The following is a 27,633-nucleotide window of genomic DNA, read 5'->3' on the forward strand; positions in this document are numbered from 1 at the left end:
CAATTATCTTGGCCCTCGTATCTTCCCGATTCTCGCTGGCAAAGTTTGGTCCCTGCTCCACAGGAGTAGAGTTCATTCTCAACTCAGAGGCAGGGCTTTCTCTCGACTCCTCGGGGGCGGAGCTGGCTCTCGACTCCTCGGGGGCAGGGCTGGCTCTCGACTCCTCGGGGGCGGGGCTTAAATCTTCCTTGCACTCTTCCTCCTCCTCTCTCGATTTAACCTCAGCTTTTCCCACCCTGCTCTTCCTATTCCCTCCTTTCCTTCCACCCCCCTCGGTAGCCCCTGACGTTGAGGGCCCAGCCTCCGCCCCCCATTTTATTTCTCCTTCTTGCAGCCGCCTTGCTGGTCGCCTCTTCCTCTGCTCTCTTCTCATCCTTTTCTTGCCCTCTCGTTCTCCTCCTCCTGCCTTCTGCCTTCTCCGCTCCCTCTTCTTCTCCTCTCGTACTGGAACCTTTGCCGGGTCCTGCTGCCCCTGCCTCTTCCGGTTTCTGCCCCTCCGATGGGGTCACGGGCAGTAAAGGGGGCTCTGCGATCTCGCCCGCCACCTGCCGGGAACACATAATGTTATTGATCTCAAAAAGCACTCAACTAGGTAATAACATATAGAGCGCATTGAAGGCTGTGATCTTCTATGCCAAACTGGTTTGTGTGTGTGTGTGTCTGTGCGTGTGCGCATACGCACGCACAGTATACCTGTAAATCAATGTATGCGTCCATATTTAAAAATACCTCTGTATATAGGGGGGGGGAGCGAGAGAAAGGAGACAGAGGGAGGGAGAAAGGAGGAGAGGTAGAGAAAGAGAGGAGAGGGGGCGAGAGAGAGAGAGTGGGGGACAGAGAGAGGGGGGGATGTGATGGTGAGGGGGTAACCAGGCTCAATAATAAACGTTTAGCCCGTTTGGTTACCCCTGATCCAGGTATTGGGGTCCGGAAGTGTCAGCTCTTGAGCCCAGTGATTGCACATGCATTGAGAAGAATTATGCGACAATAAAGAAACGTTATGTTTTTGCCTTTCCAGGAGTGCCAGCAAGCAGAGATTGCTGGGCTATGAGGTTCAAGGGGGGGGCGGGGGGGTTACAGAGATAGTGTTGTGAGATTGTGCCTAGCTAGTCGGTGTCCAGAGTTGCTGGATACCCCAAAAATGTACCCGGGAATCAGGTCAGTATATATATATATATACTAGATATATATATATATATATAAATATGCACATTGCTCCGGCAAAATCTCCCCTTGAAAACGCTTGCGCGGACACACCGCTAGAATCCCCTGCTTCAGCACAGACCAGAAAGGTAACTGGGGCATAGGGATGTGAGGTGTCCCTGGAACGGTAAAGGGGTCCCTAGGTTAAGGGGGGATACCCAGTTAATGCCCAGGTCACCCAGAACCCGGTATAGGGGGTTCTGGGATACTCCAACCGCACATAAGGTTGTGAGGGGTTTTTAAAGTCTAAGTCTAGCTTATAAGTGTGTGGGAAATATGGGTAGTAAGGAATAAAAGAATTATGAGCTGGGTCTTTCCGGACCGATGTTCTGGGTGAATCACTGGGCTACCCGCTTGGTGCCAGCGTGTCTGCCCAGACATCGGACATGAAAGCCACAGAGGATGCAGAGGTGTGAAGAGCATTTGGGCAGGAGGTTTAGGCTGAGCACCCACGTCCTCGGATGAATGGAAGTCCCCGGACTACCAATAGCCTTTCCCAGACTGTGAGGAACCTAAACCAGCGGTTGGCTTCTGCATACCGAGTGGCAGAGGTGGCACGCATGCGCATGCCCGTGACTGCTGCAGAAGTTCCGCTTGCCCAGGCTTCAGAAGACTGGCATCGCTCTGATTGCTGGTAGGAAATTTCCCACGCTCGGATTGGCTGCAGTATTTCATGAATGAACTCAGAAATACTATAAGGATCCCTCAGCCAATCCGGAGAGCAGGTTTCCCTGCGCCAGAACAGCCGCGGCAAATTCAAAACGACTGAAAATCTGCTCTCGGAGAAGGAAACTTCAGAGCAGAATATGTTCTAAGTCCCACTTCTCTGGGGCCAAGTTCTGAGAATAGAAGGTCTCGCCGGGATGGCGCGCCGAAAACACTTCCAGGACGTTTGGGGCTTACTCCCGGTGAAGGGATTTCAGCACCTCCGCAGGAAAGGCAGCGGCGGCGGCGGGAACTTCAGGCCGGTCTGGGTTCCAGGACATTTCGGGACGAGTCCCGGTCGTTCTAAAAACGTTTGTTTGTCGTTCGTTGCAGCTAGGAAAGTCTCGTTGTGTAGCCCAGGCCCCCAGAGAGTGTGTCTGTCTCGTGTCTCATTGTGTGTTTACATGTTCAAGTGAATAAATGACAATTTATTTCATCAACTCGTTTTGCTCAGTGTTATGCTCCCGGTATAAAAGGGTTAAATGCCTGGTCCCCCCGCGACAGGGGAAGCGAGAGAGGGGGGGGGGGGGAGGGAGAGAGAGAGAAGCGAGAGAGGGGGGAGGAGAGCGGGAGTGAGAGAGGGGGGGGGGGGGGAGGAGGGGGAGTGAGAGAGAAGCGAGAGAGAGAGAGAGAGAGAGAGAGAGAGAGAGAGAGAGAGGGGGGGGAGCGAGAAGCGAGAGGTGGAGGGAAGCGAGAGAGATGGGGAAGGAAGAGGGGGGGGAGAGAGGGGGAGTGAGAGAGAAGCGAGAGAGAGAGGGGGGGAAGCGAGAGAGATGAGGAAGGAAGAGGGGGGGGAAGAGGGGGAGTGAGAGAGAAGCGAGAGGTGGGGAGAGGGGGAGTGAGAGAGAAGCGAGAGAGGGGGGGGGGGGAGTGGGGGGGGGGGAGAGGGGGAGTGAGAGAGAAGCGAGAGAGAGAGGGGGGGAAGCGAGAGATGGGGAAGGGGGAGAGGAAGTGAGAAAGAGAGGGGGGGAAGCGAGACCGTGGGAGGGGGGGGGGAAAGGGGGGGAGAGGAAGTGAGAGAGGGGGGGAAAGGGGGGAGAGAAAGTGAGAGAGGGGGGGAAAGGGGGGAGAGGAAGTGAGAGAGGGGGGAAAAGGGGGGAGAGGAAGTGAGAGGGGGAAAGAGAGGGGTAGGGCACTTCTGACCTGTGCACTGTTAATCTGTGACATCTCTTCTCTCGCTCTCCTCTTGTTCCTGCCCAGACCTGTAACAAGCGAGAAAGTCATCGTCACCCCCCTGTACCCCACCATCGTGCTCTGCCGCTGACCCCTCGTCACCAACTGTACCCCAGCACCGTGCTCTGCCGCTGACCCCTTGTGACCTTGTCACCCCCCTGAACCCCAGCACCGTGCTCTGCCGCTGACCCCCTTGTGACCTTGTCACCCCCCTGAACCCCACCATCGTGCTCTGCCGCTGACCCCTTGTGACCCTCGTCACCCCCCTGAACCCCCAGCACCGTGCTCTGCCGCTGACCCCTTGTGACCTTGTCACCCCCTGAACCCCAGCACCGTGTGCTCTGCCGCTGACCCCTTGTGACCTTGTCACCCCCCTGATCCCCACCACCGTGCTCTGCCGCTGACCCCTTGTGACCTTGTCACCCCCTGAACCCCAGCACCGTGCTCTGCCGCTGACCCCTTGTGACCTTGTCACCCCCTGAACCCCACCGCCGTGCTCTGCCGCTGACCCCTTGTGACCTCGTCACCCCCCTGATCCCCACCACCGTGCTCTGCCGCTGACCCCTTGTGACCTTGTCACCCCCTGATCCCCAGCACCGTGCTCTGCCGCTGACCCCTTGTGACCTTGTCACCCCCCTGAACCCCAGCACCGTGCTCTGCCGCTGACCCCTTGTGACCTTGTCACCCCCCTGTACCCAGCACCGTGCTCTGCCGCTGACCCCTTGTGACCTTGTCACCCCCCTGAACCCCCAGCACCGTGCTCTGCCGCTGACCCCTTGTGACCTTGTCACCCCCCTGTACCCCAGCACCGTGCTCTGCCGCTGACCCCTTGTGACCTTGTCACCCCCTGAACCCCAGCACCGTGCTCTGCCGCTGACCCCTTGTGACCTTGTCACCCCCTGATCCCCACCACCGTGCTCTGCCGCTGACCCCTTGTGACCTTGTCACACCCTGAACCCCAGCACCGTGCTCTGCCGCTGACCCCCTTGTGACCTTGTCACACCCTGAAACCCCCAGCACCGTGCTCTGCCGCTGACCCCTTGTGACCTTGTCACCCCCTGATCCCCAGCACCGTGCTCTGCCGCTGACACCTTGTGACCTTGTCACCCCCCTGTACCCCAGCACCGTGCTCTGCCGCTGACCCCTTGTGACCTTGTCACCCCCTGAACCCCAGCACCGTGCTCTGCCGCTGACCCCCTTGTGACCCCCTAAACCCCGGCACCGTGCTCTGCCGCTGACCCCTTGTCACCCCCTGTACCCCAGCACCGTGCTCTGCCTCTGACCTCTTGTGACCCCCTGAACCCCAGCACCGTGCTCTGCCGCTGACCCCTTGTGACCTTGTTACTCCCTGATCCCCAGCACCGTGCTCTGCCGCTGACCCCTTCTTGTTACTCCCTGATCCCCAGCACCGTGCTCTGCCGCTGACCCCTTGTGACCCCCTAAACCCCAGCACCGTACTCTGCCGCTGACCCCTTGTGACCTTGTCACACCCTGAACCCCAGCACCGTGCTCTGCCGCTGACCCCTTGTGACCTTGTCACACCCTGAACCCCAGCACCGTGCTCTGCCGCTGACCCCTTGTGACCTTGTCACCCCCTGATCCCCAGCACCGTGCTCTGCCGCTGACCCCTTGTGACCTTGTCACCCCCTGTACCCCAGCACCGTGCTCTGCCGCTGACCCCTTGTGACCTTGTCACCCCCTGAACCCCAGCACCATGCTCTGCCGCTGACCCCTTGTGACCCCCTAAACCCCAGCACCGTGCTCTGCCTCTGACCTCTTGTGACCCCCTGAACCCCAGCACCGTGCTCTGCCGCTGACCCCTTGTGACCTTGTTACTCCCTGATCCCCAGCACCGTGCTCTGCCGCTGACCCCTTGTGACCCCCTGAACCCCAGCACCGTGCTCTGCCGCTGACCCCTTGTGACCTTGGCCAATTCCCCTCCCCTGCTGGATACTTACCTCTCTTTAATGACGCCTGCACCTTCTCTTCATTGGACACTGGCGTGGGGTCTTGTTCCGTGGCTGGCACACTCGGTGTACCCTCCTGTGTGGCACCCCCATCCGTGGCTGGGACGCTCAAGGTATACTCTTGCGTGACACCTCCATCTGTGACTGCCACACTCAGTGTACCCTCCTGTGTGGCACCTCCATCCGTGGCTGGGAGACTCAGGCTATAAGGCTGTGTGGCACCTCCATCCGTGGCTGGCACGCTCAATGTATACTTCTGCGTGGCTTCTTCCTCTGTAGCACGCTCTTCTCTCTCCTGCCCAACGCAGTCTCTTTCGTGACAGGCACCCCCTGCCCACCCGCGCGTGGGCCCCTCTCCCTTCAGGCGCACCCACGTGCCCGTCTCGTGTGGGGGTCTCGTGGCCAAGTACTGGGAGATGGGCTGAGTGTCGTCCTGCGATGTCTCGCCTCCGTGGGATGTCTCGCCTCGGGAGGGAGGCTGGGCGTCCCCGTGGCATGTCTCGCCTGGGACTGGAGGCTGGACGGTCTCTCTGGATGTCTCTTCCTTGGGTTCTTCCTGAGCCGTCTCGCAGCAGAAGGACTGCGTCTCCGCGAGGGCGCAATCGTCGGTCTCTTCCTCCGACGTACTCACTGCGGGGGCACAGATAATGTCACGGTCACTAACCGGCCGCACCCTACAGATTATTTACACATACATCTTCCAAATGCGCCGTCCCGTCTTCGTTCTCCTCCTGATTTCATTCATGAGCTTCCCACCCGTTGTTCTCCGCCGGCCAAGGTAGACATGGTCTTCTTCCAGTTCTACTCCAATTATTTCCATCTAGCGGAGATTCAGATGCACACACACACACACACACACACACACACACACACACACACACACACACACACACACACACACACACACACACACACACACACACACACACACACACACACACACACACACACACACACAATAAAGTAAATATACTTACAGCTCATCGCTGGGAACTGCAGAATTCCACCAGGGATTTCCGGACCTGTGTATAAAAACCATCAAATATATATACATATATACACACACACATACAGACGTGTATATATATATATATATACACAGGATGGAGGTGCAGTGACAGAGCTGTGTGTGTGTGGGGGGTGGGAGGTCAGTACAGGAATAGCAGAGAGGGCTGCAGGGCAGGATGGAGGTGCAGTGACAGAGCTGTGTGTGTGTGGGAGGGGAGGTGCAGTGACAGAGCTGTGTGTGTGTGGGGGGGGGGAGCAGTACAGGAATAGCAGAGAGGGCTGCAGGGCAGGATGGAGGTGCGGTTACAGAGCTGTGTGTGTGTGTGGGGGGGGGGGTCAGTACAGGAATAGCAGAGAGGGCTGCCGGGCAGGATGGAGGTGCAGTGACAGATCTGTGTGTGTGTGGGGGGGGGGGGGGGTCAGTACAGGAATAGGAGAGAGGGCTGCCGGGCAGGATGGAGGTGTAGTGACAGAGCTGTGTGTGTGGGGGGGGGGGTCAGTACAGGAATAGCAGAGGGCTGCAGGGCAGGATGGAGGTGCAGTGACAGAGCTGTGTGTGTGTGGGGGGGGGGGGGGTGACAGTACAGGAATAGCAGAGAGGGCTGCAGGGCAGGATGGAGGTGCAGTGACAGAGCTGTGTGTGTGGGGGGGGGGGCAGTACAGGAGTAGTAGAGAGCTGCAGGGCAGGATGGAGGTGCAGTGACAGAGCTGTGTGTGTGGGGGGGGGGTCAGTACAGGAATAGCAGGGAGGGCTGCAGGGCAGGATGGAGGTGCAGCGACAGAGCTGTGTGTGTGTGCGGGGGGGTCAGTACAGGAATAGCAGAGAGGGCTGAAGGGCAGGATGGAGGTGCAGTGACAGAGCTGTGTGTGTGGGGGGGGGGGGGCAGTACAGGAATAGCAGAGAGGGCTGAAGGGCAGGATGGAGGTGCAGTGACAGAGCTGTGTGTGTGTGTGGGGGGGGCAGTACAGGAATAGCAGAGAGGGCTGAAGGGCAGGATGGAGGTGCAGTGACAGAGCTGTGTGTGTGTGGGGGGGGGGTCAGTACAGGAATAGCAGAGAGGGCTGCAGGGCAGGATGGAGGTGCAGTGACAGAGCTGTGTGTGGGTTGTCAGCACAGGAGTAGCAGAGGGGGCTTACGTTTGAACGTCTCCGGTTCAGCCCACGTGGAACTGAAGATGTAAGCTTGCGTGGCAACCTCATCCACGTTATCTGCTGAAGCAGAGGGAGAGTTAGTTGAGCGTTTGTAGGCGGGGTAACCTCCCCTCCCGCAGCGATGTTGCAGTAGATGGGGGGGGGGGGGGGGACAGTAGTGACAGAGCAGAGGGCTGAGGAGAGTACCTGATATATCTCGTTCCTGGGGCTCCAGGTAACATTGTGTGGCCAACATCTCCAATTCTGCATCTGCAAGACACATATACAGTGCGTGTGTGTTTGTGTGTCTGTGTGTATTGTGAGGCAGGGGGGCTATTGTTGTGTATTCTGGGGCAGAGGTGTATTGTATGTATTGCTGAGTATGGGGGTATTGTGTGTGTGTAGGTGTGCATTGTTGAACAGGAGCGGTATTGTGTGTGTATTGTGGGGCAGAGGGGGATTGTGTGTGTGTAGGTGTGCATTGTTGAACAGGGGGGGTATTGTGTGTGTATTGTGGGGCAGGGGGGGTTTGTGTGTGTATGTGTGCATTGTTGAACAGGGGGGGTATTGTGTGTGTGTATTGTGGGGCAGGAGGGGTATTGTGCGTGTATTGTGGGGCAGGGGGGGATGTGTGTGTGTGCATTGTTGAACAGGGGTGTATTGTGTGTGTTTTGTTGGCCGGGGGTATTGTGTGTGTGTGTGTGTGTGTGTGTGTGAATTGTGGGGCGGCGGTATATTGTGTGTGTGTATTGTGAGGCATTGTATGTATTGTGGGGCATTGTGTGTATTGTTGGGCGGGGGGCTATTGTGTGTGTATATTGTGGGTTGGGGGATATTGTGTGTGCGTGTATTGCGGGGAAAGGGGTATTGCGTGTGTGTATTATGCGGCGGGGGGGGGGGTATTGTGAGTATTGTGGGGCAGGGGGTATTGTGTGTGTGTATTGTGGGGCGGGGGGTTATTGTGTGTGTGTGTGTGTGTGTGTGTGTATGTATATATATACCTCCATTAGTGTAATATATTTAATGTAACAAGTAAGTCAAAAGCAACATGGCCCCGATGGACAGAAGGTCCGAGTGATGGGTGCGGAGCTGGGACTGGAGTCTCCTTGTCCTCCGTTGCTACGCTGTTCTCTGCTCCCAGCCTCCGGTCGACGTCTCCATCTACGGCGTGCTCGGCTCGTGCGCTGGTGCCTCGGCGCCCGTCGGGAGCCCTGCCGTCCGTGCCGAAAAAGAAGCCAACCGCCCAGCGCTGACGGGGGGAAGCGGAGATGTCGGCACCGGGCGCCGGCAGCGAGTAGGACAACTGGATGTGGTGGTGGTGGCGTTCTCCTCTCAGAACATCAGGACCACGCGATCTGCTGTCCAGGAACGTACTTTTGGGAGGGTCCACTCGGACATTTCGTTTTGGTTACGATAAATATATGACTCCGCTATTGGAGGAAGTTGTTTATGGGATTTTGTGGTTGGACTATTACCACACAGCTGCCACGCCTGAATGGTGGCCATTTTGAATGACTAAAAGTTTAGTCCCTAAACACTATACTAACTGTGGACGAGAGAGAGGAGAAAGAGAAGAGGGATAGAGGAGAGAGAGAAGAGGGATAGAGAAGAGAGAGAAGAGGGATAGAGAAGAGAGAGAAGAGGGATAGAGAAGAGAGAGAAGAGGGATAGAGAAGAGAGAGAAGAGGGATAGAGAAGAGAGAGAAGAGGGATAGAGAAGAGGGATAGAGAAGAGAGAGAAGAGGGATAGAGAAGGAAAAAGAGAGAGAGAGAGAGAGAGAAGATGGATAGAGAAGAGAGAGAGAAGAGATACACACATGACTGAGTTACCTTCAGAGCTTGTTCTCCGATGGTCCTCCTCTCCCCCTCTCTTCTTTCTGCCCGCAGGCGTCCCAGCGGTTCCCCGCCTCTGAACCTCCCCCGCCACGTCTGTACCGCTGTCCCGGTCACTTCTGGCTGCTCCTCCCTGCTCCACGCCTGCACCGGGGACCTTGCCGCCTTCCGTGACATCGATATCGTTGTCCCGGTGAAAAGCAACTGTGCCCGGCTCCCCACCTGGTTTGGGGGCTTTAGCATAGTCTTCCTCAACATCTGTATCGCTGTCCATGAGAACTCCAGCAGTTCCCTTCTTCTCCACATCTGTATTGGGCGCTTTGACGTCTTCCTCAACATCTGTATCGCTGTCCATGTTAATCCCAGCTGTTCCTCTCTTCTTCACATCTGTATTGGGCGCTTTGTCATCTTCCTCAACATCTGTATCGCTGTCCATGAGAACTCCAGCAGTTCCCTTCTTCTCCACATCTGTATTGGGGTCTTTGACGTCTTCCTCAACATCTGTATCGCTGTCCATGTTAATCCCTGCTGCTCCTCTCTTCTTCACATCTGTATTGGCGCTTTGTCATCTTCCTCAACATCTGTATCGCTGTCCATGAGAACTCCAGCAGTTCCCTTCTTCTCCACATCTGTATTGGGGTCTTTGACGTCTTCCTCAACATCTGTATCGCTGTCCATGTTAATCCCAGCTGTTCCTCTCTTCTTCACATCTGTATCTCTATTGGGGTCTTTAACGTCTTCCTCAACATCTGTATCGCTGTCCATGTTAATCCCAGCTGTTCCTCTCTTCTTCACATCTGTATTGGGCGCTTTGACGTCTTTCTCAACATCTGTATCGCTGTCCATGTTAATCCCAGCTGCTCCTCTCTTCTTCACATCTGTATTGGGCACTTTGTCATCTTCCTCAACATCTGTATCGCTGTCCATGAGAACTCCAGCAGTTCCCTTCTTCTCCACATCTGTATTAGGGCTTTGACGTCTTCCTCAACATCTGTATTTTTCGCATGTCCATGTTAATCCCTGCTGCTCCTCTCTTCTTCACATCTGTATTGGGCGCTTTGTCATCTTCCTCAACATCTGTATCGCTGTCCATGAGAACTCCAGCAGTTCCCTTCTTCTCCACATCTGTATTGGGGGCTTTGACATCTTCCTCAACATCTGTATCGCTGTCCATGTTAATCCCAGCTGTTCCTCTCTTCTTCACATCTGTATCTCTATTGGGGTCTTTAACGTCTTCCTCAACATCTGTATCGCTGTCCATGTTAATCCCAGCTGCTCCTCTCTTCTTCACATCTGTATTGGGGTCTTTGACGTCTTCCTCAACATCTGTATCACTGTCCAGGCTAATTTCAGCTGTTCTACTCTTCTTCATATCTGCATTTACGGCCCTGGCGCCGTCTTCCACATCTGTATCAGTGTCACCATTGGATCCAGCCCGGGCCCTCTTCTGCACATCTGCTTCCGGGGCCTTGACATCCTCTTCCACGTCCGTATCACTGTCCAGGTGAAACCCTGCTGTTCTCCTCTGCACTTCTGTTTGGGAGGAGCAACGTCTTCAACGTCTGTATCGCTGTCCCGGCTCCTCACAGCGACTCCCCGTCTGAGGTCTCTATTGTTCCCGGAGCATCGGTCTCGTTCCCCTTGTGGAGCCCAACTGGTCCCCAGTTTCCACAGCCGTTTTGGGGGCCCCAGCATCATCTTCCACGTCTGTAACACCGTCCACAGTCAATCCAGCTGCTCCGCTCTTCGCCGCGGCTCTCGACGACGCAGCGTCTCCCTCAACATCTGTGTCGCTGTCCGGGCAAAAATCCAGCCGCGTCTCTTCTCGGCACATCTGTGGTAGAGGCACCACGTTGGTCGGCCAAACCGGCGCCGCAGTCCGAGGCGGCTCCTCCGTTCGCCACCTCTGCTTCCGCTGGTCCGGCCTCTCCCTCCCCATCGGCGTCGCTGTCCATGTGAAAGCCAGCGGCGACGCTCTTCCTCGCTTCCGGATCCAAGGCCGCGGCGGCGTCTACCCCATCAGGACCGCTGCCCAGCTTATCTCCGGCCGTTCCCCTCAACGTCCCATCTGCCCCGGAGGTCGCGACGTCTCTCTCGACATCTGCGCCGCGGTCCTCCAGAATTCCAGATGAGGCCACGCCCTTCACCCCCGCCCCGACGGCATGCACATCTGTATGGCAGCCCGGAGGGATTCCGCCTACGTCTCGTTTCGGTACATCTGCGTTTCGGGCGCCACCATCTGTATCGCCACGAATGGAAACCCTACGTTCCTCCACCTGCTCCTTCCGTCGGACGCGTCCCGTTCCCCCTGCGGTTCCATCTTTCCTTCAACATCTGTCCGTCTCTCCGAGGTCGGCGGCTTTCGGCTTCCGGCTACGTGCGATACTCCGGGGTCTCTTGTCAACTGGACCCTCTGTCCCATGATGGTGGGAGAGGCGACGCTGTTCTGGGAGGGGGTTGCAAGAGCGCCCACCCTTGCCGGAGACTCGTGAGTGTCTGTGTCGCTGTCACAACGGAGGTTGAGTGACGGGAAATGTGGTTCAGAGGTTGAAGTGTCGTTATCCTCGTCGCTAACAAGAGAGAAGATTCATTGTGTCACCCTGCGAGGGGAGGGACAGTCTCATAGCTCCCTTCTGTCTGTGTCACTGTGTCACCCTGCGAGGGGAGGGACAGTCTCATAGCTCCCTTCTGTCTGTGTCACTGTGTCACCCTGCGAGGGGAGGGACAGTCTCACAGCTCCCTTCTGTCTGTGTCACTGTGTCACCCTGCGGGGGAGGGACAGACTCATAGCTCCCTTCTGTCTGTGTCACTGTGTCACCCTGCGGGGGGAGGGACAGACTCATAGCTCCCTTCTGTGTGTCACTGTGTCACCCTGCGGGGGGAGGGACAGACTCATAGCTCCCTTCTGTCTGTGTCACTGTGTCACCCTGCGGGGGGAGGGACAGACTCATAGCTCCCTTCTGTCTGTGTCACTGTGTCACCCTGCGGGGGAGGGACAGACTCATAGCTCCCTTCTGTCTGTGTCACCCTGCGGGGGGAGGGACAGACTCATAGCTCCCTTCTGTCTGTGTCACTGTGTCACCCTGCGGGGGAGGGACAGACTCATAGCTCCCTTCTGTCTGTGTAACCCTGCGGGGGAGGGACAGACTCATAGCTCCCTTCTGTCTGTGTCACTGTGTCACCCTGCGGGGGAGGGACAGACTCATAGCTTACTTCTGTCTGTGTCACTGTGTCACCCTGCTGGGGGAGGGACAGACTCATAGCTCCCTTCTGTCTGTGTCACTCTGCGGGGGGAGGGACAGACTCATAGCTCCCTTCTGTCTGTGTCACCCTGCGGTGGGAGGGAGACTCATAGCTCCCTTCTGTCTGTGTCACTGTGTCACCCTGCGGGGGAGGGACAGACTCATAGCTCCCTTCTGCCTGTGTCACCCTGCAGAGGAGGGACAGACTCATAGCTCCCTTCTGTCTGTGTCACCCTGCGGGGGGAGGGAGACTCATAGCTCCCTTCTGTCTGTGTCACTGTGTCACCCTGCGGGGGGAGGGACAGACTCATAGCTCCCTTCTGTCTGTGTCACTGTGCGGGGGGAGGGAGACTCATAGCTCGCTTCTGTCTGTGTCACTGTGTCACCCTGCGGGGGGAGGACAGACTCATAGCTCCCTTCTGTCTGTGTCACCCTGCGGGGGGAGGGACAGACTCATAGCTCCCTTCTGTTTGTGTCACTGTGTCACCCTGCGGGGGGAGGGACAGGCTCATAGCTCCCTTCTGTCTGTGTCACTGTGTCACCCTGCGGGGGAGGGACAGACTCATAGCTCCCTTCTGTCTGTGTCACTGTGTCACCCTGCGGGGGAGGGACAGACTCATAGCTCCCTTCTGTCTGTGTCACTGTGTCACCCTGCGGGGGGAGGGACAGACTCATAGCTCCCTTCTGTCTGTGTCACTGTGTCACCCTGCGGGGGAGGGACAGACTCATAGCTCCCTTCTGTCTGTGTCACTGTATCACCCTGCGGGGGAGGGACAGACTCATAGATCCCTTCTGTCTGTGTCACTGTGTCACCCTGTGGGGGGAGGGACAGACTCATAGCTCCCTTCTGTCTGTGTCACTGTGTCACCCTGCGGGGGAGGGGACAGACTCATAGCTCCCTTCTGTCTGTGTCACTGTGTCACCCTGCGGGGGGAGGGACAGACTCATAGCTCCCTTCTGTCTGTGTCACCCTGCGGGGGGAGGGACAGACTCATAGCTCCCTTCTGTCTGTGTCACTGTGTCACCCTGCGGGGGAGGGACAGACTCATAGCTCCCTTCTGTCTGTGTAACCCTGCGGGGGGGAGGGACAGACTCATTGCTCCCTTCTGTCTGTGTCACTGTGTCACCCTGCGGGGGGAGGGACAGACTCATTGCTCCCTTCTGTCTGTGTCACTGTGTCACCCTGCGGGGGAGGGACAGACTCATAGCTCCCTTCTGTCTGGTCACTGTGTCACCCTGCGGGGGGAGGGACAGACTCATAGCTCCCTTCTGTCTGTGTCACTGTGTCACCCTGCGGGGGAGGGACAGACTCATAGCTCCCTTCTGTCTGTGTCCACCCTGCGGGGGGAGGGACAGACTCATAGCTCCTTCTGTCTGGTCACTGTGTCACCCTGCGGGGGAGGGACAGACTCATAGCTCCCTTCTGTCTGTGTCACTGTGTCACCCTGCGGGGGAGGGACAGACTCATAGCTTACTTCTGTCTGTGTCACTGTGTCACCCTGCGGGGGGAGGGACAGACTCATAGCTCCCTTCTGTCTGTGTCACTCTGCGGGGGGAGGGACAGACTCATAGCTCCCTTTTGTCTGTGTCACCCTGCGGTGGGAGGGAGACTCATAGCTCCCTTCTGTCTGTGTCACTGTGTCACCCTGCGGGGGAGGGACAGACTCATAGCTCCCTTCTGCCTGTGTCACCCTGCAGAGGAGGGACAGACTCATAGCTCCCTTCTGTCTGTGTCACTGTGCGGGGGGAGGGAGACTCATAGCTCGCTTCTGTCTGTGTCACTGTGTCACCCTGCGGGGGGAGGGACAGACTCATAGCTCCCTTCTGTCTGTGTCACTGTGTCACCCTGCGGGGGGAGGGACAGACTCATAGCTCCCTTCTGTCTGTGTCACTGTGTCACCCTGCGGGGTGGGAGGGACAGACTCATAGCTCCCTTCTGTCTGTGTCACTGTGTCACCCTGCGGGGGAGGGACAGACTCATAGCTCCCTTCTGTCTGGGTCACTGTCTCACCCTGCGGGGGAGGGGACAGACTCATAGCTCCCTTCTGTCTGTGTCACTGTGTCACCCTGCGGGGGGAGGGACAGACTCATAGCTCCCTTCTGTCTGTGTCACTGTGTCACCCTGCGGGGGAGGGACAGACTCATAGCTCCCTTCTGTCTGTGTCACTGTGTCACCCTGCGGGGGAGGGGACAGACTCATAGCTCCCTTCTGTCTGTGTCACTGTGTCACCCTGCGGGGGGAGGGACAGGCTCATAGCTCCCTTCTGTCTGTGTCACTGTGTCACCCTGCGGGGGAGGGACAGACTCATAGCTCCCTTCTGTCTGTGTCACCCTGCGGGGGAGGAACAGACTCATAGCTCCCTTCTGTCTGTGTCACTGTGTCACCCTGCGGGGGGGGGGGGGGGGGGGGACAGACTCATAGCTCCCTTCTGTCTGTCACTGTCACCCTGCGGGGGAGGGACAGACTCATAGCTCCATTCTGTCTGTGTCATTGTGTCACCCTACGGGGGAGGGACAGACTCATAGCTCCCTTCTGTCTGTGTCACTGTGTCACCCTGCGGGGGGAGGGACAGACTCATAGCTCCCTTCTGTCTGTGTCACTGTGTCACCCTGTGGGGGAGGGACAGACTCATAGCTCCCTTCTGTCTGTGTCACTGTGTCACCCTGCGGGGGGAGGGACAGACTCATAGCTCCCTTCTGTCTGTGTCACTGTGTCACCCTGCGGGGGGAGGGACAGACTCATAGCTCCCTTCTGTCTGTGTCACTGTGTCACCCTGCGGGGGAGGGACAGACTCACAGCTCCCTTCTGTCTGTGTCACTGTGTCACCCTGCGGGGGGAGGGACAGGCTCATAGCTCCCTTCTGTCTGTGTCACTGTGTCACCCCTGCGGGGGGAGGGACAGACTCACAGCTCCCTTCTGTCTGTGTCACTGTGGTCACCCTGCGGGGGAGGGACAGACACATAGCTCCCTTCTGTCTGTGTCACTGTGTCACCCTGCGGGGGAGGGACAGACTCATAGCTCCCTTCTGTCTGTGTCACTGTGTCACCCTGCGGGGGGAGGGACAGACTCATACCTCCCTTCTGTCTGTGTCACTGTATCACCCTGTGGGGGGAGGGACAGGCTCATAGCTCCCTTCTGTCTGTGTCACTGTGTCACCCTGCGGGGGAGGGACAGACTCATAGCTCCCTTCTGTCTGTGTCACCCTGCGGGGGGAGGGACAGACTCATAGCTCCCTTCTGTCTGTGTCACCCTGCGGGGGGAGGGACAGACTCATAGCTCCCTTCTGTCTGTGTCACTGTGTCACCCTGCGGGGGGAGGGACAGACTCATAGCTCCCTTCTGTCTGTGTCACTGTGTCACTGTGTCACCCTGCGGGGGGAGGGACAGACTCATAGCTCCCTTCTGTCTGTGTCACTGTGTCACCCTGCGGGGGAGGGACAGACTCATAGCTCCCTTCTGTCTGTGTCACTGTGTCACCCTGCGGGGGGAGGGACAGACTCATAGCTCCCTTCTGTCTGTGTCACTGTGTCACCCTGCGGGGGGAGGGACAGACTCATAGCTCCCTTCTGTCTGTGTCACTGTGTCACCCTGCGGGGGAGGGACAGACTCACAGCTCCCTTCTGTCTGTGTCACTGTGTCACCCTGCGGGGGAGGGACAGGCTCATAGCTCCCTTCTGTCTGTGTCACTGTGTCACCCTGCGGGGGGAGGGACAGACTCACAGCTCCCTTCTGTCTGTGTCACTGTGTCACCCTGCGGGGGAGGGACAGACACATAGCTCCCTTCTGTCTGTGTCACTGTGTCACCCTGCGGGGGAGGGACAGACTCATAGCTCCCTTCTGTCTGTGTCACTGTGTCACCCTGCGGGGGGAGGGACAGACTCACAGCTCCCTTCTGTCTGTGTCACTGTGTCACCCTGCGGGGGGAGGGACAGGCTCATAGCTCCCTTCTGTCTGTGTCACTGTGTCACCCTGCGGGGGAGGGACAGTCTCATAGCTCCCTTCTGTCTGTGTCACTGTGTCACCCTGCGGGGGAGGGACAGACTCATAGCTCCCTTCTGTCTGTGTCACTGTGTCACCCTGCGGGGGAGGGACAGACTCACAGCTCCCTTCTGTCTGTGTCACCCTGCGGGGGGAGGGACAGACTCATAGCTCCCTTCTATCTGTGTCACTGTGTCACCCTGCGGGGGGAGGGACAGACTCATAGCTCCCTTCTGTCTGTGTCACTGTGTCACCCTGCGGGGGAGGGACAGGCTCATAGCTCCCTTCTGTCTGTGTCACTGTGTCACCCTGCGGGGGGAGGGACAGACTCATAGCTCCCTTCTGTCTGTGTCACTGTGTCACCCTGCGGGGGAGGGACAGTCTCATAGCTCCCTTCTGTCTGTGTCACTGTGTCACCCTGCGGGGGAGGGACAGACTCATAGCTCCCTTCTGTCTGTGTCACTGTGTCACCCTGCGGGGGAGGGACAGACTCACAGCTCCCTTCTGTCTGTGTCACCCTGCGGGGGGAGGGACAGGCTCATAGCTCCCTTCTGTCTGTGTCACTGTGTCACCCTGCGGGGGGAGAGACAGACTCATAGCTCCCTTCTGTCTGTCACTGTGTCACCCTGCGGGGGAGGGACAGTTTCATAGCTCCCTTCTGTCTGTGTCACTGTGTCACCCTGCGGGGGAGGGACAGACTCATAGCTCCCTTCTGTCTGTGTCACTGTGTCACCCTGCGGGGGAGGGACAGACTCATAGCTCCCTTCTGTCTGTGTCACTGTGTCACCCTGCGGGGGAGGGACAGTCTCATAGCTCCCTTCTGTCTGTGTCACTGTGTCACCCTGCGGGGAGGGACAGACTCATAGCTCACTTCTGTCTGTGTCACTGTGTCACCCTGCGGGGGAGGGACAGTCTCATAGCTCCCTTCTGTCTGTGTCACTGTGTCACCCTGCGGGGGAGGGACAGTCTCATAGCTCCCTTCTGTCTGTGTCACTGTGTCACCCTGCGGGGGAGGGACAGTCTCATAGCTCCCTTCTGTCTGTGTCACTGTGTCACCCTGCGGGGAGGGACAGACTCATAGCTCCCTTCTGTCTGTGTCACTGTGTCACCCTGCGGGGGAGGGACAGACTCATAGCTCCCTTCTGTCTGTGTCACTGTGTCACTGTGTCACCCTGCGGGGGAGGGACAGACTCATAGCTCCCTTCTGTCTGTGTCACTGTGTCACCCTGCTGGGGAGGGACAGACTCATAGCTCCCTTCTGTCTGTGTCACTGTGTCACCCTGCGGGGGGAGGGACAGACTCATAGCTCCCTTCTGTCTGTGTCACCCTGCGGGGGGAGGGACAGGCTCATAGCTCCCTTCTGTCTGTGTCACCCTGCGGGGGGAGGGACAGGCTCATAGCTCCCTTCTGTCTGTGTCACTGTGTCACACTGCGGGGGAGAGACAGTCTCATAGCTCCCTTCTGTCTGTGTCACTGTGTCACCCTGCGGGGGAGGGACAGTCTCATAGCTCCCTTCTGTCTGTGTCACTGTGTCACCCTGCGGGGGGAGGGACAGACTCATAGCTCCCTTCTGTCTGTGTCACTGTGTCACCCTGCGGGGGAGGGACAGTCTCATAGCTCCCTTCTGTCTGTGTCACTGTGTCACCCTGCGGGGGAGGGACAGACACATAGCTCCCTTCTGTCTGTGTCACTGTGTCACCCTGCGGGGGAGGGACAGTCTCATAGCTCCCTTCTGTCTGTGTCACTGTGTCACCCTGCGGGGGGAGGGACAGTCTCATAGCTCCCTTCTGTCTGTGTCACTGTGTCACCCTGCGGGGGGAGGGACAGACTCATAGCTCCCTTCTGTCTGTGTCACTGTGTCACCCTGCGGGGGGAGGGACAGACTCATAGCTCCCTTCTGTCTGTGTCACTGTGTCACCCTGCGGGGGGAGGGACAGACTCATAGCTCCCTTCTGTCTGTGTCACTGTGTCACCCTGCGGGGGGAGGGACAGACTCATAGCTCCCTTCTGTCTGTGTCACTGTGTCACCCTGCGGGGGAGGGACAGACTCATAGCTCCCTTCTGTCTGTGTCACTGTGTCACCCTGCGGGGGAGGGACAGACTCATAGCTCCCTTCTGTCTGTGTCACTGTGTCACCCTGCGGGGGAGGGACAGACTCATAGCTCCCTTCTGTCTGTGTCACTGTGTCACCCTGCGGGGGGAGGGACAGTCTCATAGCTCCCTTCTGTCTGTGTCACTGTGTCACCCTGCGGGGGAGGGACAGACTCATAGCTCCCTTCTGTCTGTGTCACTGTGTCACCCTGCGGGGGGAGGGACAGGCTCATAGCTCCCTTCTGTCTGTGTCACTGTGTCACCCTGCGGGGGGAGGGACAGACTCATAGCTCCCTTCTGTCTGTGTCACTGTGTCACCCTGCGGGGGGAGGGACAGTCTCATAGCTCCCTTCTGTCTGTGTCACTGTGTCACCCTGCGGGGGAGGGACAGACTCATAGCTCCCTTCTGTCTGTGTCACTGTGTCACCCTGCGGGGGGAGGGACAGGCTCATAGCTCCCTTCTGTCTGTGTCACTGTGTCACCCTGCGGGGGGAGGGACAGACTCATAGCTCTCTTCTGTCTGTGTCACTGTGTCACCCTGCGGGGGGAGGGACAGACTCATAGCTCCCTTCTGTCTGTGTCACTGTGTCACCCTGCGGGGGGAGGGACAGACTCATAGCTCCCTTCTGTCTGTGTCACTGTGTCACCCTGCGGGGGGAGGGACAGTCTCATAGCTCCCTTCTGTCTGTGTCACCCTGCGGGGGGAGGGACAGACTCATAGCTCCCTTCTGTCTGTGTCACTGTGTCACCCTGCGGGGGGAGGGACAGACTCATAGCTCCCTTCTGTCTGTGTCACTGTGTCACCCTGCGGGGTGGGAGGAACAGACTCATAGCTCCCTTCTGTCTGTGTCACTGTCACCCTGCGGGGGGAGGGACAGACTCATAGATCCCTTCTGTCTGTGTCACTGTGTCACCCTGCGGGGGGAGGGACAGACTCATAGCTCCCTTCTGTCTGTGTCACTGTGTCCCCCTGCGGGGGAGGGACAGACTCATAGCTCCCTTCTGTCTGTGTCACTGTGTCACCCTGCGGGGGAGGGACAGTCTCATAGCTCCCTTCTGTCTGTGTCACTGTGTCACCCTGCGGGGAGGGACAGACTCATAGCTCCCTTCTGTCTGTGTCACTGTGTCACCCTGCGGGGGAGGGACAGTCTCATAGCTCCCTTCTGTCTGTGTCACTGTGTCACCCTGCGGGGGAGGGACAGTCTCATAGCTCCCTTCTGTCTGTGTCACTGTGTCACCCTGCGGGGAGGGACAGACTCATAGCTCCCTTCTGTCTGTGTCACTGTGTCACCCTGCGGGGAGGGACAGGCTCATAGCTCCCTTCTGTCTGTGTCACTGTGTCACTGTGTCACCCTGCTGGGGAGGGACAGACTCATAGCTCCCTTCTGTCTGTGTCACTGTGTCACCCTGCGGGGGGAGGGACAGACTCATAGCTCCCTTCTGTCTGTGTCACTGTATCACCTTGTGGGGGGAGGGACAGGCTCATAGCTCCCTTCTGTCTGTGTCACTGTGTCACCCTGCGGGGGAGGGACAAACTCATAGCTCCCTTCTGTCTGTGTCACTGTGTCACCCTGCGGGGGGAGGGACAGACTCATAGCTCCCTTCTGTCTGTGTCACCCTGCGGGGGGAGGGACAGACTCATAGCTCCCTTCTGTCTGTGTCACCCTGCGGGGGGAGGGACAGACTCATAGCTCCCTTCTGTCTGTGTCACCCTGCGGGGGGAGGGACAGACTCATAGCTCCCTTCTGTCTGTGTCACTGTGTCACCCTGCGGGGAGGGACAGACTCATAGCTCCCTTCTGTCTGTGTCACTGTGTCACTGTGTCACCCTGCGGGGGAGGGACAGACTCATAGCTCCCTTCTGTCTGTGTCACTGTGTCACCCTGCTGGGGAGGGACAGACTCATAGCTCCCTTCTGTCTGTGTCACTGTGTCACCCTGCGGGGGGAGGGACAGACTCATAGCTCCCTTCTGTCTGTGTCACCCTGCGGGGGGAGGGACAGGCTCATAGCTCCCTTCTGTCTGTGTCACCCTGCGGGGGGAGGGACAGGCTCATAGCTCCCTTCTGTCTGTGTCACTGTGTCACACTGCGGGGGAGGGACAGTCTCATAGCTCCCTTCTGTCTGTGTCACTGTGTCACCCTGCGGGGGGAGGGACAGACTCATAGCTCCCTTCTGTCTGTGTCACTGTGTCACACTGCGGGGGAGGGACAGTCTCATAGCTCCCTTCTGTCTGTGTCACTGTGTCACCCTGCGGGGGAGGGACAGACTCATAGCTCCCTTCTGTCTGTGTCACTGTGTCACCCTGCGGGGGAGGGACAGTCTCATAGCTCCCTTCTGTCTGTGTCACTGTGTCACCCTGCGGGGGAGGGACAGACACATAGCTCCCTTCTGTCTGTGTCACTGTGTCACCCTGCGGGGGAGGGACAGTCTCATAGCTCCCTTCTGTCTGTGTCACTGTGTCACCCTGCGGGGGGAGGGACAGTCTCATAGCTCCCTTCTGTCTGTGTCACTGTGTCACCCTGCGGGGGGAGGGACAGACTCATAGCTCCCTTCTGTCTGTGTCACTGTGTCACCCTGCGGGGGGAGGGACAGACTCATAGCTCCCTTCTGTCTGTGTCACTGTGTCACCCTGCGGGGGAGGAACAGACTCATAGCTCCCTTCTGTCTGTGTCACTGTGTCACCCTGCGGGGGAGGGACAGTCTCATAGCTCCCTTCTGTCTGTGTCACTGTGTCACCCTGCGGGGGAGGGACAGACTCATAGCTCCCTTCTGTCTGTGTCACTGTGTCACCCTGCGGGGGGAGGGACAGGCTCATAGCTCCCTTCTGTCTGTGTCACTGTGTCACCCTGCGGGGGGAGGGACAGACTCATAGCTCCCTTCTGTCTGTGTCACTGTGTCACCCTGCGGGGGGAGGGACAGTCTCATAGCTCCCTTCTGTCTGTGTCACTGTGTCACCCTGCGGGGGAGGGACAGACTCATAGCTCCCTTCTGTCTGTGTCACTGTGTCACCCTGCGGGGGGAGGGACAGGCTCATAGCTCCCTTCTGTCTGTGTCACTGTGTCACCCTGCGGGGGGAGGGACAGACTCATAGCTCCCTTCTGTCTGTGTCACTGTGTCACCCTGCGGGGGGAGGGACAGACTCATAGCTCCCTTCTGTCTGTGTCACTGTGTCACCCTGCGGGGGGAGGGACAGACTCATAGCTCCCTTCTGTCTGTGTCACTGTGTCACCCTGCGGGGGGAGGGACAGTCTCATAGCTCCCTTCTGTCTGTGTCACCCTGCGGGGGGAGGGACAGACACATAGCTCCCTTCTGTCTGTGTCACTGTGTCACCCTGCGGGGGGAGGGACAGACTCATAGCTCCCTTCTGTCTGTGTCACTGTGTCACCCTGCGGGGTGGGAGGAACAGACTCATAGCTCCCTTCTGTCTGTGTCACTGTCACCCTGCGGGGGGAGGGACAGACTCATAGATCCCTTCTGTCTGTGTCACTGTGTCACCCTGCGGGGGGAGGGACAGACTCATAGCTCCCTTCTGTCTGTGTCACTGTGTCCCCCTGCGGGGGAGGGACAGACTCATAGCTCCCTTCTGTCTGTGTCACTGTGTCACCCTGCGGGGGAGGGACAGACTCATAGCTCCCTTCTGTCTGTGTCACTGTGTCACCCTGCGGGGGGAGGGACAGGCTCATAGCTCCCTTCTGTCTGTGTCACTGTGTCACCCTGCGGGGGGAGGGACAGACTCATAGCTCTCTTCTGTCTGTGTCACTGTGTCACCCTGCGGGGGGAGGGACAGACTCATAGCTCCCTTCTGTCTGTGTCACTGTGTCACCCTGCGGGGGGAGGGACAGACTCATAGCTCCCTTCTGTCTGTGTCACTGTGTCACCCTGCGGGGGGAGGGACAGTCTCATAGCTCCCTTCTGTCTGTGTCACCCTGCGGGGGGAGGGACAGACTCATAGCTCCCTTCTGTCTGTGTCACTGTGTCACCCTGCGGGGGGAGGGACAGACTCATAGCTCCCTTCTGTCTGTGTCACTGTGTCACCCTGCGGGGTGGGAGGAACAGACTCATAGCTCCCTTCTGTCTGTGTCACTGTCACCCTGCGGGGGGAGGGACAGACTCATAGATCCCTTCTGTCTGTGTCACTGTGTCACCCTGCGGGGGGAGGGACAGACTCATAGCTCCCTTCTGTCTGTGTCACTGTGTCCCCCTGCGGGGGAGGGACAGACTCATAGCTCCCTTCTGTCTGTGTCACTGTGTCACCCTGCGGGGGAGGGACAGTCTCATAGCTCCCTTCTGTCTGTGTCACTGTGTCACCCTGCGGGGAGGGACAGACTCATAGCTCCCTTCTGTCTGTGTCACTGTGTCACCCTGCGGGGGAGGGACAGTCTCATAGCTCCCTTCTGTCTGTGTCACTGTGTCACCCTGCGGGGGAGGGACAGTCTCATAGCTCCCTTCTGTCTGTGTCACTGTGTCACCCTGCGGGGAGGGACAGACTCATAGCTCCCTTCTGTCTGTGTCACTGTGTCACCCTGCGGGGAGGGACAGGCTCATAGCTCCCTTCTGTCTGTGTCACTGTGTCACTGTGTCACCCTGCGGGGGAGGGACAGACTCATAGCTCCCTTCTGTCTGTGTCAATGTGTCACCCTGCTGGGGAGGGACAGACTCATAGCTCCCTTCTGTCTGTGTCACTGTGTCACCCTGCGGGGGGAGGGACAGACTCATAGCTCCCTTCTGTCTGTGTCACTGTATCACCTTGTGGGGGGAGGGACAGGCTCATAGCTCCCTTCTGTCTGTGTCACTGTGTCACCCTGCGGGGGAGGGACAAACTCATAGCTCCCTTCTGTCTGTGTCACTGTGTCACCCTGCGGGGGGAGGGACAGACTCATAGCTCCCTTCTGTCTGTGTCACCCTGCGGGGGGAGGGACAGACTCATAGCTCCCTTCTGTCTGTGTCACCCTGCGGGGGGAGGGACAGACTCATAGCTCCCTTCTGTCTGTGTCACCCTGCGGGGGGAGGGACAGACTCATAGCTCCCTTCTGTCTGTGTCACTGTGTCACCCTGCAGGGAGGGACAGACTCATAGCTCCCTTCTGTCTGTGTCACTGTGTCACTGTGTCACCCTGCGGGGGAGGGACAGACTCATAGCTCCCTTCTGTCTGTGTCACTGTGTCACCCTGCTGGGGAGGGACAGACTCATAGCTCCCTTCTGTCTGTGTCACTGTGTCACCCTGCGGGGGGAGGGACAGACTCATAGCTCCCTTCTGTCTGTGTCACCCTGCGGGGGGAGGGACAGGCTCATAGCTCCCTTCTGTCTGTGTCACCCTGCGGGGGGAGGGACAGGCTCATAGCTCCCTTCTGTCTGTGTCACTGTGTCACACTGCGGGGGAGGGACAGTCTCATAGCTCCCTTCTGTCTGTGTCACTGTGTCACCCTGCGGGGGGAGGGACAGACTCATAGCTCCCTTCTGTCTGTGTCACTGTGTCACACTGCGGGGGAGGGACAGTCTCATAGCTCCCTTCTGTCTGTGTCACTGTGTCACCCTGCGGGGGAGGGACAGACTCATAGCTCCCTTCTGTCTGTGTCACTGTGTCACCCTGCGGGGGAGGGACAGTCTCATAGCTCCCTTCTGTCTGTGTCACTGTGTCACCCTGCGGGGGAGGGACAGACACATAGCTCCCTTCTGTCTGTGTCACTGTGTCACCCTGCGGGGGAGGGACAGTCTCATAGCTCCCTTCTGTCTGTGTCACTGTGTCACCCTGCGGGGGGAGGGACAGTCTCATAGCTCCCTTCTGTCTGTGTCACTGTGTCACCCTGCGGGGGGAGGGACAGACTCATAGCTCCCTTCTGTCTGTGTCACTGTGTCACCCTGCGGGGGGAGGGACAGACTCATAGCTCCCTTCTGTCTGTGTCACTGTGTCACCCTGCGGGGGAGGAACAGACTCATAGCTCCCTTCTGTCTGTGTCACTGTGTCACCCTGCGGGGGAGGGACAGTCTCATAGCTCCCTTCTGTCTGTGTCACTGTGTCACCCTGCGGGGGAGGGACAGACTCATAGCTCCCTTCTGTCTGTGTCACTGTGTCACCCTGCGGGGGGAGGGACAGGCTCATAGCTCCCTTCTGTCTGTGTCACTGTGTCACCCTGCGGGGGGAGGGACAGACTCATAGCTCCCTTCTGTCTGTGTCACTGTGTCACCCTGCGGGGGGAGGGACAGTCTCATAGCTCCCTTCTGTCTGTGTCACTGTGTCACCCTGCGGGGGAGGGACAGACTCATAGCTCCCTTCTGTCTGTGTCACTGTGTCACCCTGCGGGGGGAGGGACAGGCTCATAGCTCCCTTCTGTCTGTGTCACTGTGTCACCCTGCGGGGGGAGGGACAGACTCATAGCTCTCTTCTGTCTGTGTCACTGTGTCACCCTGCGGGGGGAGGGACAGACTCATAGCTCCCTTCTGTCTGTGTCACTGTGTCACCCTGCGGGGGGAGGGACAGACTCATAGCTCCCTTCTGTCTGTGTCACTGTGTCACCCTGCGGGGGGAGGGACAGTCTCATAGCTCCCTTCTGTCTGTGTCACCCTGCGGGGGGAGGGACAGACTCATAGCTCCCTTCTGTCTGTGTCACTGTGTCACCCTGCGGGGGGAGGGACAGACTCATAGCTCCCTTCTGTCTGTGTCACTGTGTCACCCTGCGGGGTGGGAGGAACAGACTCATAGCTCCCTTCTGTCTGTGTCACTGTCACCCTGCGGGGGGAGGGACAGACTCATAGATCCCTTCTGTCTGTGTCACTGTGTCACCCTGCGGGGGGAGGGACAGACTCATAGCTCCCTTCTGTCTGTGTCACTGTGTCCCCCTGCGGGGGAGGGACAGACTCATAGCTCCCTTCTGTCTGTGTCACTGTGTCACCCTGCGGGGGAGGGACAGTCTCATAGCTCCCTTCTGTCTGTGTCACTGTGTCACCCTGCGGGGAGGGACAGACTCATAGCTCCCTTCTGTCTGTGTCACTGTGTCACCCTGCGGGGGAGGGACAGTCTCATAGCTCCCTTCTGTCTGTGTCACTGTGTCACCCTGCGGGGGAGGGACAGTCTCATAGCTCCCTTCTGTCTGTGTCACTGTGTCACCCTGCGGGGAGGGACAGACTCATAGCTCCCTTCTGTCTGTGTCACTGTGTCACCCTGCGGGGAGGGACAGGCTCATAGCTCCCTTCTGTCTGTGTCACTGTGTCACTGTGTCACCCTGCGGGGGAGGGACAGACTCATAGCTCCCTTCTGTCTGTGTCAATGTGTCACCCTGCTGGGGAGGGACAGACTCATAGCTCCCTTCTGTCTGTGTCACTGTGTCACCCTGCGGGGGGAGGGACAGACTCATAGCTCCCTTCTGTCTGTGTCACTGTATCACCTTGTGGGGGGAGGGACAGGCTCATAGCTCCCTTCTGTCTGTGTCACTGTGTCACCCTGCGGGGGAGGGACAAACTCATAGCTCCCTTCTGTCTGTGTCACTGTGTCACCCTGCGGGGGGAGGGACAGACTCATAGCTCCCTTCTGTCTGTGTCACCCTGCGGGGGGAGGGACAGACTCATAGCTCCCTTCTGTCTGTGTCACCCTGCGGGGGGAGGGACAGACTCATAGCTCCCTTCTGTCTGTGTCACCCTGCGGGGGGAGGGACAGACTCATAGCTCCCTTCTGTCTGTGTCACTGTGTCACCCTGCGGGGGGAGGGACAGGCTCATAGCTCCCTTCTGTCTGTGTCACTGTGTCACCCTGCGGGGGGAGAGACAGACTCATAGCTCCCTTCTGTCTGTGTCACTGTGTCACCCTGCGGGGGAGGGACAGTCTCATAGCTCCCTTCTGTCTGTGTCACTGTGTCACCCTGCGGGGGAGGGACAGTCTCATAGCTCCCTTCTGCCTGTGTCACCCTGCAGAGGAGGGACAGACTCATAGCTCCCTTCTGTCTGTGTCACCCTGCGGGGGGAGGGAGACTCATAGCTCCCTTCTGTCTGTGTCACTGTGTCACCCTGCGGGGGGAGGGACAGACTCATAGCTCCCTTCTGTCTGTGTCACTGTGCGGGGGGAGGGAGACTCATAGCTCGCTTCTGTCTGTGTCACTGTGTCACCCTGCGGGGGGAGGGACAGACTCATAGCTCCCTTCTGTCTGTGTCACTGTGTCACCCTGCGGGGGGAGGGACAGACTCATAGCTCCCTTCTGTCTGTGTCACTGTGTCACCCTGCGGGGGGAGGGACAGTCTCATAGCTCCCTTCTGTCTGTGTCACCCTGCGGGGGGAGGGACAGACTCATAGCTCCCTTCTGTCTGTGTCACCCTGCGGGGGGAGGGAGACTCATAGCTCCCTTCTGTCTGTGTCACTGTGTCACCCTGCGGGGGGAGGGACAGACTCATAGCTCCCTTCTGTCTGTGTCACTGTGCGGGGGGAGGGAGACTCATAGCTCGCTTCTGTCTGTGTCACTGTGTCACCCTGCGGGGGGAGGGACAGACTCATAGCTCCCTTCTGTCTGTGTCACTGTGTCACCCTGCGGGGGGAGGGACAGACTCATAGCTCCCTTCTGTCTGTGTCACTGTGTCACCCTGCGGGGGGAGGGACAGTCTCATAGCTCCCTTCTGTCTGTGTCACCCTGCGGGGGGAGGGACAGACTCATAGCTCCCTTCTGTCTGTGTCACTGTGTCACCCTGCGGGGGGAGGGACAGACTCATAGCTCCCTTCTGTCTGTGTCACTGTGTCACCCTGCGGGGTGGGAGGGACAGACTCATAGCTCCCTTCTGTCTGTGTCACTGTGTCACCCTGCGGGGGGAGGGACAGACTCATAGATCCCTTCTGTCTGTGTCACTGTGTCACCCTGCGGGGGAGGGACAAACTCATAGCTCCCTTCTGTCTGTGTCACTGTGTCACCCTGCGGGGTGGGAGGGACAGACTCATAGCTCCCTTCTGTCTGTGTCACTGTGTCACCCTGCGGGGGGAGGGACAGACTCATAGATCCCTTCTGTCTGTGTCACTGTGTCAACCTGCGGGGGGAGGGACAGACTCATAGCTCCCTTCTGTCTGTGTCACTGTGTCACCCTGCGGGGGAGGGGACAGACTCATAGCTCCCTTCTGTCTGTGTCACTGTGTCACCCTGCGGGGGGAGGGACAGACTCATAGCTCCATTCTGTCTGTGTCACTGTGTCACCCTGCGGGGGGAGGGACAGACTCATAGCTCCCTTCTGTCTGTGTCACCCTGCGGGGGAGAGACAGACTCATAGCTCCCTTCTGTCTGTGTCACTGTGTCACCCTGCGGGGGGGGGGGGGGACAGACTCATAGCTCCCT

General features: G+C 58.4%; 1 protein-coding gene across 1 annotated transcript in view; it reads right to left on the bottom strand.

Annotated features, from left to right (window-relative positions):
• Window positions 1–6: 6 nt before the first annotated feature.
• LOC142485371 (uncharacterized) overlaps window positions 7–27,633 on the bottom strand; it is a 34,830-nt gene continuing 7,203 nt past the window's right edge. Inside the window, 11 exon segments of the mRNA XM_075584406.1 lie at window positions 7–545; window positions 3,052–3,110; window positions 5,040–5,678; window positions 6,026–6,070; window positions 7,194–7,268; window positions 7,395–7,457; window positions 9,018–9,584; window positions 9,587–10,003; window positions 10,107–10,553; window positions 10,671–10,813; window positions 11,222–11,590. Of these exon segments, the coding sequence (XP_075440521.1) occupies window positions 246–545; window positions 3,052–3,110; window positions 5,040–5,678; window positions 6,026–6,070; window positions 7,194–7,268; window positions 7,395–7,457; window positions 9,018–9,584; window positions 9,587–10,003; window positions 10,107–10,553; window positions 10,671–10,813; window positions 11,222–11,590 (3,124 nt within the window). The 3' untranslated portion in view covers window positions 7–245.

The sequence above is a fragment of the Ascaphus truei genome, unplaced genomic scaffold (assembly GCF_040206685.1).
Source record: "Ascaphus truei isolate aAscTru1 unplaced genomic scaffold, aAscTru1.hap1 HAP1_SCAFFOLD_571, whole genome shotgun sequence".
Classification (NCBI taxonomy): Eukaryota; Metazoa; Chordata; class Amphibia; order Anura; family Ascaphidae; genus Ascaphus; species Ascaphus truei.